Source organism: Pelodiscus sinensis, chromosome 16, assembly GCF_052426305.1.
Source record: "Pelodiscus sinensis isolate ZL-2025 chromosome 16, ASM5242630v1, whole genome shotgun sequence".
Taxonomy (NCBI): Eukaryota; Metazoa; Chordata; order Testudines; family Trionychidae; genus Pelodiscus; species Pelodiscus sinensis.
Window position 1 is genome coordinate 26,951,908 of NC_143067.1, and position 13,500 is coordinate 26,965,407.

General features: G+C 45.1%; 1 protein-coding gene and 1 long non-coding RNA gene across 10 annotated transcripts in view; one reads left to right on the forward strand and one right to left on the reverse strand.

Annotated features, from left to right (window-relative positions):
• Positions 1–13,216, reverse strand: part of FBXO38 (F-box protein 38) — a 50,283-nt gene extending 37,067 nt beyond the window's left edge. The window contains exons 1-6 of one of the 8 annotated variants that reach the window (XM_006138092.5): positions 13,066–13,129; positions 8,955–9,034; positions 7,774–7,915; positions 4,215–4,348; positions 2,963–3,126; positions 2,356–2,521 (exon numbers count right to left, since the gene is read on the reverse strand). In XM_006138092.5, coding sequence (XP_006138154.2) covers positions 2,356–2,521; positions 2,963–3,126; positions 4,215–4,348; positions 7,774–7,915; positions 8,955–8,985 — 637 coding nt within the window. In that variant the 5' untranslated portion in view covers positions 8,986–9,034; positions 13,066–13,129. The other 7 variants (XM_075900211.2, XM_006138096.5, XM_006138094.5 and 4 more) reach the window with 7 other exon arrangements.
• Positions 13,217–13,230: 14 nt separating this feature from the next.
• The window catches only part of LOC112543852 (uncharacterized), a 34,002-nt gene continuing 33,732 nt past the window's right edge, over positions 13,231–13,500 (forward strand). For both annotated transcript variants that reach the window (XR_012896310.2, XR_003087121.3), the window contains exon 1: positions 13,231–13,414. This is a non-coding gene — a long non-coding RNA (uncharacterized LOC112543852). The remainder of the gene's footprint in view (positions 13,415–13,500) is intronic.

Consider the following 13,500-nt stretch of genomic DNA (forward strand, 5'->3'; position numbering starts at 1 on the left):
TCACACACACTTCAACCTTCTGCCCCAGTCTTGAGCCCTCTCCCACACCTCAATCCTTCAACTCCACCACACATTGTCTATGTGTGGAATGACTTTTGTTATGTGCACCAATATGGAGGTGATGCATTACTTCCATTTTGGTGCACATAAGTCATTCTGCACATGGAATTCAAAAATAAGATAGAACACTGAGTAGGACTGACGTTTTAGTAAAGACATGTACACAGTTAAATCGATATAAGGAGCCTTACGTTGATCTAACTCTGTAAAGTAGACCAGGGCTCAGGGTAATTAGAGGTGGCTGAGGGGATATCTTTTATTGGACCAACTTCTGTTGCTCAGAGAAGTTTTTGAGCTTACACAGAGCACTTCTTAAAGTCTGGTTAACTTCCTCAGACTTGGTCTATGTCATTCAGAGGTGCAGAATATTCACATTCCTGACAGGGATTTTAGATATCATGTAAATTGAACAGTCATGTAACCACATGAAATCTTAGCAGCTACAAGACTATTTGATAGTCTCCAGGGGCAGGGGCAGCAGCCAGTATGCTCCTGGGGCCACTCCCAGGGAGCCCCCTTTACTCCATGCAGTTGCCTCTGTATGCAACATGGGATGGCAGGCAGAGTCAGTTAGCAAGGGGAGCCAGTTCAAAAACCAGTTCCCCACACAGACCAGCTGCCTGCCGTCCTGCAATGCTGCCTCTGCCCATGGGGAGCTTGGGCCCAACGTGGACAGAGGCTGCTTCATGGCAGGCTCCCCTACTCCCACCTGCCACACTGCTGCCTCTGATAGAGGCAGGTGGCATCACAGAGCTGGTGCTGGAAGGAACCGGCTTTTAAGCTGGCTCCCCCCAGGACCAAATCCCTGCCTGCTCCTCCGTCGCTGCTGCCTCTGTAGGAGGCAGCAAGTGGGGGGCAGGCGGGTCCACGGAGCTGGCACACAAAGGGAGCCTGCTTGAAAGCCAGCTCCCCACACATATTGGCTCCAGTCTATCTACCTCACCCTCCATGCTGCTGCTTATCAGGGAGTGCTTCTGGGGAGCCGGCTTTTAAGTCAGCTCCCATTCCCCCCCCTTGTTGCCTCTGATACAGAGGCAGAGGGGTGGGGGATGTGTGTAGTCGACAAGGCTTATCGGTTAATCATGTAGTCGTCTACACAATGACATCCCTAATCCCTAGGTGATGCGGTTTTATTGACCTAACTCGCCACATACACGGGTGCTTTGTTGATGAGATGGCTTCTTCAGCTGATGTAATTACTGCCTCTCAGGAAAGCGAATTACCTATATCAAGGCAGAAACCCTACTAGCAGCAGGAGTAGCATCTTCACTGAAGTGTTATAGTAACACTGCTACAGCCTTTTAAATATTGGTTGGACCTCTATAATGCAGAATTTCCTGCAACATCCACGATCTGGCATTCATGGGTGCTCCAGGGTTGGAACACTCACGGGGAAAAGTGCGCTCAGCAACTCTTCCCCAACCCTCCCAAAGTTTCCGGAGTGCTGTAAATAGCTCAGTTGTGGTGTTCAAACTCAGGAAGGGAGCAGGAGGAAGAGGGAAGGGACGGGGTGGCACTCAGGAAAGCAGCCAGGAGCCAGTTTCATAGCCACCCCCACCTTTCCCACAGTGCGCCTCCCCACCCACTTCCCATTCCGTCAATGCCGACCCCACTGCTACTGCTAGAGTGTAGCCCCACAAGCAGCAGCAGAGGGACTGGCACTGACCTTCCCTGGTCTAGCTTATTCCCTGGTTTGGGAGCGGTCAGGTCCCAAGGGTGCTGGACCAGGGAGGTTCAACCTATACAGACAAGGCCTCACAGCTAAATTCAAGTGTCATACCTAAATTAAAGATGGAATAGATTAGTTAACATAAGTGGCTAATACATATTTCAAGGAATCATTCAAGGTGAAGTGGTTTGTTAACATTGCTTCAGTCATGGGGGGCTAGGAGGTAGAAGAGAAGCAGGAGGGCAAGAATTGTAAATGGGTTAGAGATTGTTGTAATACTCCATTAATCCAGTTTCTCTAATCAGGCCATTATTTTTAGTCTCTAACAACACGTCTCTCATAGTAAATGATTTTGGATTTGATAGGACACTAGCACCCATCTGTACAGATGGCTCTGCAAAAGCCAATGGATCACTTCAAAAACTATGGACCTTTGACCTAGGAATTCACTACCTGTCACAGTCACACCAGTGCTCTGGATCTCTGCTTTCCTATAGTGAACAGGTTCCAGAAACACTACACACTGGAAAAATTATATTTCTTGAAAAGAATGCTTATTATGCAACATTCTAAACCCTTTAAATTCACTTGTATCTAAGATAACTATTTCACCAATAAGCTCTTACCTACTAAGTGCAATGTCTGAATTTTTGCTCCTATTGGAATTTTCAGTTTATTTTCAGGCGGGATTGGGAAAGCACCATTACGATTACGAAACTTCCCTAAAATATGAACTTGTGGCATATACGTCCAAATGGCTTCCACCAACTCCAAATGAGAGGTTTCTACACCCTGGATAAAAGTACAACAATAAGTAAAGGCAAGGCTCCAATTATCAACTTAAGCAACAATATTTTTCTTAAACAAGAAAACTTCTCTGGAACGCACACAGCTTGATGCAACGCATTAATTCTTTGCAGAACCATTTGCCTTAAAAGCTGAAGAAGTCATAGGAAACGACTGTCTGATCTTGAGAATTGCTGAACACCTGTAACCCCGTATGAAGTGACTACAAAAGAACAACACTCATTTGTAAACTAGTAACAGATTTTGTAAAGGTTTACTTCTGCTGCCATCCGTGCAAGGTAAAGATGCACAACACAACAGTATCCTAGCAAGGTGTTACAACATAAATTGAAATTTTTATCCCAACCATCTATTTCCTCTGCAGTCTTATCAAAGATCATATCATCAACTGATGAAAGACATTAATCATTTGACCTGAACCCTTACCAGCAGATTTGGGCATGTCTGCAAGGCCTCTAGCACTCCAGGAATACTGAAAGCTTCATGGCCACGGACTCTGCGCCTTTCAAGATACCTGGGGTGAAGACCATAGAGCTGTTCAATGTCTGGCATCTTCCTCAGCAACGTTAGGAAACTGGAATCAGTGAAACCTAGAAGAGGACACGAGTTTTGAGTTTTTGTGACAATAAACATCTAGCTGAGTAGACCGAGTTTATGCTGTAATTCTCTGTGTATAGTGAAAAAAAATCACAGAATACTAAAACTATTCACAACAAACATGCAGAATTCATAATTTGTTACAGAGCAGCCGCGCTTCCATTACTGTGGTATTCAGCACACATAGACTACGTCTAGACTGCAAGCCTCTTTCGAAAAAGAGCATCTAGACTACAACCAGTACTTTAGAAAAAGCAAGCCACTTTTTCGAAAGAGAGCACCCAGGCAGTGCTTTTTTCTCTTTCGAAAAAAGGCATTATTCCTCGTAAAACTAGGTTTTCCGCGGTCGAAAAAACTGCTGCGTTCTTCTGATTTACTTTCGAAAGAATGCGGCAGCAGTCTAGATGCAGGAGAAGTTTTTTTGAAAAAAGGCTACTTTTTTTGAAAAAACCCTGTAATCTAGACACACCCATACAGGAGAGATTTTCCAAAGCACTTAAGGGAAGAAGGCACCAATTCCCACTGAAAGTCAGTAAGGGTATGTCTACACTTGCACCCTCTTTCGAGAGTGGGATGCAAATGAAGACATTCAAAATTGCAAATGAAGCCAGGATTTAAATATTCGCATTGTGGCACTATTTTGAAATAACAGATACGGTGCAGATGCGGTTATTTCGGGAGAAAACCCTTCTCTCGAAATAACTGGTAAACCTCATTGTATGAGGAATAAGGGTTATTTCGAGAGAAGGGTTTTCTCTCGAAATAACTGCGTCTTAACAGCGTCTGTTATTTCGAAATAGCGCTATTTTGAAATAACGCCATAACACGAATATGCAAATGAAGTGCAGGATATTTAAATCCCAGCTTCATTTGCAATTTCGAATGCCTTCATTTGCATCCCTCTCTTGAAAGAGTGTGCAAGTGTAGACATACCATAAGAGGTAAGTACCTAACCAAGCTAACTCCCTTGGCTGCTTTCAAAAAGCACATCCCATATGTCTGTCTAAAAATGATATCATTGCTCCACTAGGTCTTGTCAATACCACATTAACATAACACCCAAATAAAGTGTACTACTTACCAGTGGGCATGTATTCCCACCAACGACCTGCGCAGAGGTCCACAACCTTTACCACCCTCAGGTACAGAGTCACTGCTTCCTTCAGCTTCCGGGAGAGGCATTCCATACACATGATATCCTGCAGGGGAAGGTATCTTTGGGAGAGAAAACAACTCTGTTTACCAAAGACTTTAGTTCATTTTCTCTCACATCAAAGAACATCTAGAGAATTACTACACAAACCCAGACATTCCTAACATCTAAAAAACCATGGGTTCAAATGAGATTTTCACACAGTTCTGTAATGAAGTTTGTAATGCAGCTAGCCATAAGGGGTAGCATTCTGTTAATCAGGCAGCCAATGCACTTAAGGTAACAAAAACCAGCAGTGGCCTTGCCGTGTCCCTAAAGGTCTCAGGCACAGAAGGGAGAGTCCGTGATGCATGGTCCTATTTCATTTTTGACTAAATCTTACAAAGTTACCATATTTTGAAAGCTGGAAACTTTCTAGTTTTGGAAGTATGTATTTTAATTTGCTAAGTCATAGAAATTAGAGGTTTGGTTAGTAGCAACTGCTACTGAATTAGCCCCATAATCATGCTTGCAATCTGTATGGACACTTTAAACTTGTCAGCTCATTCAGAGTCTAAGGCTACATCTACATTAGCATGATCTTGTGCAAATACTCTTTAACGCAAGAGTTCTTGTGTTAAAGTATTTGTGCAAGAGAGCTCTGATGGCCATTTTAGCCATTGGGCTTTCCTGTGCAAGAAATTCACGTTGCCTGTCTACACTGGCCAGTTGCGCAAGAGGGCTTATTCCTGAGCAGGAGCATCATAATTCTTGCACAAGAAGCACTGATTTCACACGTTAGAACGTCAGTGTTCTTGCGCAAGAACTCCCTGCCAGTGTAGACAGGCAGCATGTTTTTGCGCAAAAGCACTTGCTTTTGCACAAAATCATGCCAATATAGACACAGCCTAAGAGTATCTGTATAATTGAAATTAGAATGTATTTATTTTTTACATAGAATGAAACATCTGACTAAAACTCTCAGTGGCAGGATCATTCCTGTTCCAATATACCACGTATATGATAACTGAATTCATCAACCACATTGAAATATATGGCTGCTCACTTTAGAGCATGATCATGTCTGAAATCTGTAGTAAAGAGTGAACAGCAAGACTCCAGTGCCAATAGTAAGGAATCTGTATAAGTGAAAAAAAGTTATGCAACACATTTTAGACATACATCTTAAGGATGTTAAGGACTAGTTGACTATCCAATAAGCAAATGGATTCGACTCCCCTTGCTGCTTCTCTCAGATGGGGGGGGGGGGGGGGGGGGAAGAGGTAACACCGCATAGCTATGCCCAGGATCAGCTGTGTGGCACTGCCCCTTTGAACGCCATCTCCGCATTTCAAAGTGGCAGCACTGCACAGCTGATCCTGGGCACAGCTATGTGGTACTGTCCCTTCGAAACACCAAGACGGCATTCAAAGGGGCAGTGCCATGTGGAGCCCGGGGTCAGCTGAGGACTCCCCAACTGATCCTGGGTTCTGCTGAAATGCTGCACAGTGGGGGCTCTTGTACATTTCAAAGGAGGAATGAGGAAATGCCTATCGACTGGTCGAGTAGTCAATGGAAATTTCATTGACTACTCGACTAGTAAATTAATCAATATTTAACATCCTTAATACATCTACAAAATACAGATTGAATCTCCCTGGTCCGGCATTGTCAGGACCTGACCAGTCCCGAGCTAGAGGATTTATGGGACCAGGGAGGTCTCCTGTTACCAGCCCCAAAGCTTATCACCTGCGGCTGGCAGGCTGCCCCAGCAGGCAAGCCTGCATCACCCTCTCCCTGCAACCTGGCTGGGCTGCTTGCCCGGCTACTACTGGCTTCCTGAGCAGCACAGGCTCCAGCTCCTAATTCAGGGCTCCAGTCCCACACAGCTGGGAGTAGCTGAGGGGCTGGGGCTCCAGCCCTGGTCCCATACTGTCCCCAGCAGAGCTGTCGAACCTGATGCCCCACCCAGCTGGCCCTCTTGCCCTTAGGCTCCCAGGCTCACTGGTCCAGGAGCATCCGTGGTCCTTTGCCAAACTAGAGAGTGCCAGATATTGGCAGTACAACCAGCATTAAGATAACTATTGATTCCAAGGCAAGTAAATAGATAACACTATATCTGCTCTTTTGGTTGTTTCTACATGATATTAAGCAATTTTTATATAAAGTTAGTTTTCAGTGTTCCTATGTCAGAGAATATGAAGTATGTTTCTTGGAGAGCTAACTTATTTATACAGTGTGACCTATATACTTAGTTTTAACAAAACAAAAGTAGAGCCCCACAAGAAATCCCATGTATTTCCTCTATACTATCCAGCAAAACCTTATCCTCTAATGCAGAGGTTCCCAAACTTTTTGAAATGGAGACCAGTAAATCCATTCACGAGCTTTCGGAAGACCGGTAGCATTCATTTGCATATTTGCATATTCATTAAGCAAATGACAAATACGCAAATACATTGTTTTTGGTCCTCCCAAAGCCCCCAGGGCCAGCTTTAGCAAAGCTTTTCATATGGCCACCCACAATATTCTTACCAGCAAGTTAAGGGAATATGGATTGGAAAAATGGACTGTAATCCAATAAAACCCTGCACCACCACATCGTGTATTGAAAAGGGGCTCATTTATTTTCAGAAAGCTGACACCATCTTTGGAATTTTTTATCCATATTCTCATTCCGGATGGTGAATACACCAGGTTCTCTCCATTCTGTAGGCACATTGTAGTGCCTTTAAACCTCACTGTCAGCAGTGGGGATATTTAAAAGGCACTGCTTTAAAATTTTTATTCAGGATCTGTGCGCGCTCTGAACTGTCCCGCTCCCCGCTGGCCGATTCTCTCTCCTCTTCCCCCTCCCTTTCCATCCCCACCCTGGGCCAGCCCCACTGTCCCCGCCAGACGATTCTCTCCCAATCTCTCCTGGTAAGCCCTGCTGCCCCCGCCAGCCCTGCTTCTGCTGGCCGGTTTCCCCCCCGCTCCCCGCGATCTCCCCTGGCCAGCCCCACTGCTCCCGCCCCTGCAGTCAGCCCTGCTTCTGCCAGTCGGGTCCCCCCTCCCCAGTCAGCCCTGCTTCTGTCAGCCGGTTCCCCTTCCTATCTCCCCCGGGCAGCTCCACTGCCCCAACCCTGCTTCCCTGCGGCCCATATTCAACCCCCCCTCCCCATTCCACAGCCAGCAATAAGAGCTCACCTGGTAACCCTCATTATGCCTCTGCCGGGAACCTGAAACATACGGCTGCATCCGCCCAGCCCGGCTGAGGGCTTGCGGAACCCAGCGCTGCACGGACAGTCTGGGAGCCCAGAACACCCTGGCAGCCACGCTGAGGCCCGGTATCGGGCCACAGCCCATAGTTTAGGAAATGCTACTCTAATGCATACTGACGACTAAATTTAATTCCCATCTGACTATTGGTGGTACAACTAGTATTTTCTGAATACCTACCATTTGATATTTATTTACAGATACTAAAGTGGAAAGGATAGAGTGACAAAAAAATACAACTTCTTACCTAAAAATATGGCAAAGAACTTCATGTGAGAGCTGATTCATATAATCTTTCCGTTCATCTAGTTTGGTAGATTCAGAGCCTTCACTGCTCATGGGGCATGGCTTCACATTTTTCCGTCGAGGCCCCATATTTGCAATGATTTCTGATTAAAAGGATTAAGGTTCACAAGATTATACAAATTCAGTGCAACTAAAAGAGAAAAGATACGAAGAAGGGGACAGGATAGTGAATATTAGTTTACGGAAAGACTCAACAAAACCTGCCACTAAAAATTAACTCTAGAATGCCATTATTCAAATTAATCAATTAAAAAGTGGACAAGTCTCTGAGGGGTAGCCATGTTAGTCTGTATCTGCAAAAACTATGAGCAGTCCCGTGGCACCTTAAAGACTAACAGATTCATTTGGGCATAAGCTTTTGTGTGGGTAAAAAGCACTGTGCGATGTACTGCAGATGTATGCATCTGACAAAGTGGTTTTTATCCATGAAAACTTATGCCCATCTGAATCTATTAGTCTTTAAGGTGCCACAAGACTCCTCATTTTTAAAAAATGGAAGGATTGTTCTGACAAGACATAAATGAACCTGCCTTGCATATGAAGCTGGAAAGAAAAAATCCAGCCAAATGAATTAAGACTAACTAGAAAGTCCCATTGAACCCAGGAAAATTAATAAACAGAATACCAGCTGGACGTCATATGCAAATGCATCAGTAGATTTAAATATAGGTCATTTCCTTAGTAACTTCTTTCAAATTAAGAAAACAATAAAATGTCTTTGGAAATACCACCCCACATATCAATAAGCTCAGGCATCTCATGCAAAATAGAGGCAGGAAATTACTAAACAAAGTGGACACATATCAGCATACTAGCTCTTAGGGATGTAATCGGGGTTACCTGATAAGCATTACCCATGACGGGTGATGCTTACTGACCCACCGATTAACTGGCGCTCAGACCAGTCTGAGCAGTCCGCTGCCTACAGTGCAGAAGGCTATGCCTGGCCAGGTTCGCAGCAAACAGTTAATTGGTTCATAGAGTTTAACACTTTAAAAATGGAATTTACATCCCAACTAGCTCCAAAAGCAAATTATTTTGTTTTACAATAGTGCTTAAAGTTCTTAACTTCGCAATGTTGCATATTTAATATCTATGTTTAATGTTAAATTTTTGACTCACTGTATTTCTGTAAATGTTGTTTCACCATCATTTTATATCTAATCTGAAATACATCTGAATTAACGATGCTGCTTTTTCTGCTACGGAAATAATTCAAACTAAATGTTAGCAATTTTTGCATTCATATTTTAAAGAAAAAGTGCTATGTTTATTACCTCTAATTAAACTGTTACCTCACAGAAATGAATAGCATGAGGCAGGAAGACTTCACATGCTTGCTAATGCTGTTATTAATTTCAAGACTTTTTTTTCTGGACAGTGATGTTGACAGAGCATAGTTTAACCAGTTAACTCTGTCACAGATTTAACTTCTACCAGAAAGAGATGAAAACATTTCAGGAATGAAAGAGCAGAATTTCCAGACTGCAACTGGAATTGTTGACAGATTCCAAACCATCATATACACAAGCTTTGGACAGTGTATAGTCTCTGCAGATCATGATGGTAAATCTTTATTTTTACAGAACTCTAGGGGGTGGTGTCCCATGATCACAACGCTTGCCAACGCCCATGTCTTTGGGGGGTATGCAGCCCTGGCTCCCCCACGCCCGGCCGCTATGAGGAGCAGCAGCCTCGGTCTGCCCCCTCCTCCCAGCCACCGGGTGAAGCATGGACCAGCTGCAGCTCTCCCCTCTCCAGCCATTGGGCAGGGCTGAGGCCCGTCTCTCCCCCACAACCTGTACTTCAATTTCATCCCCAACCTCAATTTCTGTACTCATCATTCTCCCTAATCTCTCACCCCTCCCTACACTGCCTATTCCCATCCTTCCCATCCATCACCTCCATTCCTACACCCAGTTATCCTCCCTATCCCCACCCCACACTGACTAACCCAACCCTCACCTCCTTCCTCCATTCCTACACCCCCATCCTTCCCTAACCACTCCTCATCCCCACACTGCACATTCCCTTGCCTTGATTCCTATATCTCCCTCATCCCTACCATCTCCCTTTACCGCACCGCCCATCCCCCCCCCACACCCTATCCCCCTTCCGCTCCCCTACAGACACCTTGCATACCCCTTCCTCCCCCAAAAGCACCACCAGGCTAGGCAGCACAGCCCCGGCCACCGCAGCAGGAGCCACAGCCTGCCTCCAACCTCTAGCCCAGCCTTTCTGCACATCCGTGTTGTGGCAGCTTTCCTCTGTGGTGAGCCCAGGGAGCCTGGAGCGCAGAGCTGGGGTGCAAGATATGCCCAGCTAATGTCAGGCCCAAGAGTGCGCACCTGAGCCCAGGCCAAGCAGAGCCAAGCCATGTGGCAGGTGTGTGGGCCAGGCAGGCTGGGGCCCAGAGACAGGTGGACATTGCTCCAGGGACCACGCGGAGACAGAGCTCCTGAGAGCGTGTTGGCACAGGTCACCGGCACATGACAGAGCTGCTCACTCGGGGGAAACCTACAGCGTGGTTCCCAAGCACTGTGGCTGGGCCACACAGAACAAAGATGCAAGGCAGGCACTTGAGCAAGGCAGACTGGGGTGGGGCCTAGAGGCAGGTGGACACTGTTCCAGGGAGCACACAGGGATAGAGCCGCCATCCCCCTCCCCATTTAAAGGAGCAATCATGTGGTTGGGGCTCCAGAGAGGAAAGAGTGACGTGATGATGTCACTCTGTCGTCCCACAGGAAATTTTTTTTTTTATACATAAGACACAGATTTTTTTTTGTTTGTTTTTTTACACAGAACATTATTTTTGTTCAATTTAATCCATACAAGACTAGCTGTAGGTCTTTTCCACAAGAAAATGAATGAAGAACAACAAACATTGACAGGAAGTCTTGGAGCAGGTAGACATGAAAATACTTCGAAAACATTTAAAGGTGACTAGAGTCAAAATTCATCATTTCGGTGTCGTTAGTATGTAAGCAGTATTTCTAAGCTTCATAATATGCAAAAATATATTTTCCTTCAGTTTTCCATGAACTAAAATTCATCTTTTGGACAAGACAAAATATAAAATTGCAACCAACAAGGAGTGCATAAAAATATGAAGACAAGTACAGTATTAGAGAAGTAGCCGTGTTAGTCTACATCTATGAAAAAAATGAGGTGTCCCATGGCACCTTAAAGACTAGCTGATTTATTTGGGCACAGGCTTTAGTGGGCTTTTACTTGACAGCTTACTTGTCAGCTTTTGAAATAATTCCACAATAGCGTTATACCGCCACCACCGGTTACAACATATTCAATTATAATATTGCAGCATTTTTCAAGTGTACAAAACTAAGTAGAAACTGCCCATAAACAAATGTGATATTACTCTATTTAACTTGTCCAATCTGATAGATTACTACATGTAGTAAGTACATAACATAACAAAGGAATCTTAGGTTTACAAAACTGATATTAAGGTTATTTGCAGCAAATCTATTTGGTGAACACCTTATTTTGCTGATATACTGCAAATTGCTCTTTATATGCCCATCAGCTTGCCTTTGAAATATACTTATTTTTAAATATTAAGTATATCTGTAACCATAAGATTACAGTACTATTCCCACACAGGTCCAGGAAATCACATTCTTTACACTTTCACAAAAAGAGGAAGACACAGGCCACCTAAATATTTTATCACCTCCTAATAGGCAAAGATCAGGAATCCAAACTGAGCACCCAGCACATTTTCCAAACAAGAATTCCAAGCAGGATCTAGAGATACTGAGGGACTTTGGAATATATTTCTATAAATGGGTAATTAAGTTTCTCTGTGCTTTACAGATTCCCAGTGAATTTCACCATACTCCTCCAGCTAGGACAGACAGCAGCAGAGAATGGAAAACATTTCATTTTCTACATAAACTTTAACATATTGCTGAGCTTTTTTCTAGTGATGAGTGTACTTTAAATTAGATCTCCAGATCTTCTCATTGAGACAGAAAAAACTTGTAGTCTCCTTACAGTAGTATGGGGCATCTGGGAACAACTGTGGGGAATAGGTCTCTACATACAAGTTTTTAAAATCAGAACTTCAAAACAATCCATACATATTTCCTTGATATTTAAACCAACTGAGCAGAAATACAGAGAATTCTATTCTTAATTTAATGTAGTCAAAGAAAAACAAACAAAAAACCCCAAAAATGATTCTACATGAACAATGGTTTGATATTTTATATTTTGTCAATAAGTGACTTTTGTGTTCAACTAATGGGTTTGGAAAACTTGTGTTTTGATTTGTAACAAGTAGACATGTCAGCTTAACTTCCTTGGAAAAATAAACTGAGTGTTGTTTTAAAAATAACAGCAATTCTAGAATCAGTGAACCAGCAATTCTAAGTATTGTAAAACTTGGAAGCACTAACCTGGAAAACAAAAGGAGCAAATATGTAGTCACAACTGAGACTATTTAAGGAGAATCACTTATACAGCAGGCAAAAAAGCCAACGTAATATAAATAATCATGAACAACCATCTTCTAGAATATCTGATATTCACATTAATGTATCTGCTTTTGAGGATTTGGGGGAAGGGACATGGCAACATGAAGGGGGAAGGAGAAATATTCTCCTGTAACTTATTTTCAGTGGCTTATGTTTCTATTGCATCCTGTCTCTAAGAGGAGTAAATTTGTCCACCTTTTCCAGGTGGTACTTTCAAAAAGACAGCACTATTTTTCAGGCCGGTATTATGTCGTGATGCATTAACCCACTTTATTTAAAGTAAGAAATGAGAAAAAGGGGAGAGCAATTAGAGAGCACCCCCACCCGTCTTAGCTTCGGCAGGAAAAGGCAAAGCCTGGCACCCAGAGGGATGAAGCATGATCGCCCCGGCAGCAGAGGACGAGGAAGCGAGGACACAGGGGAAGCAAACCCCCAAATAAGTGGGAAGACCACGTGAAAGTCGCTCCCTCTCCGTGGCCGGGGGGACTCACCGAAGCAGGGCGAAAGGTCACCCCGACTCCGGGTCTCCCCCCGGCCACAGCAGATGGGAAAGGCCCCTCTAGCCCCATGCCCAGGGGCCGACCAGGCGAGAGGTGAGTCAGCCAACCCCCCCGCAGCGGACTCCGGCTTCAGCGGCCGCAAGGGCCATCGCCGCCTAGGCGCAGCTCACCGCACTCGCGGCGGGGGTGCGGGAAGCCCGAACCACCGCACGTAACTCTAAACCGCCACCTTACCTGGCCGCCAGTGCCGCCTATTATTGTGGCTGCGGGGGGAGGGATAACCCCGACAGACACTTCCGGCCACTCCGCGCTTCCGATTCCGCTAGTGTCCGCCGCGCTTCCGGTGCCTGCTGCCGGCACTGGGAAAGTCGTCTTCCGGTCGACCTTGCTGAGCTGCCATCTTGGGTGTGGCACTTTGGTCCTATTTCCGTTGTGTCCCCAAGGGCCGCCATCGTGCTTGTGGTCTGTAGGCAGGCGGAACGTCTTCCCCTGCTCTGTGTAGGCGCTGAGAGGCGGGGCCGAAGGGGACGTGCGCCACTACCGCTATCGCCGACACCCAAGCTGTGTCCGGTTTTGCTGCTAGGTAGGAGCATGCTCAGTCTCCGGCCGACCCCCCCCCCGACCCACTCCCGGTCCCTGCGCCATCCCGCCGGGCTGAGCCTCCAGCCG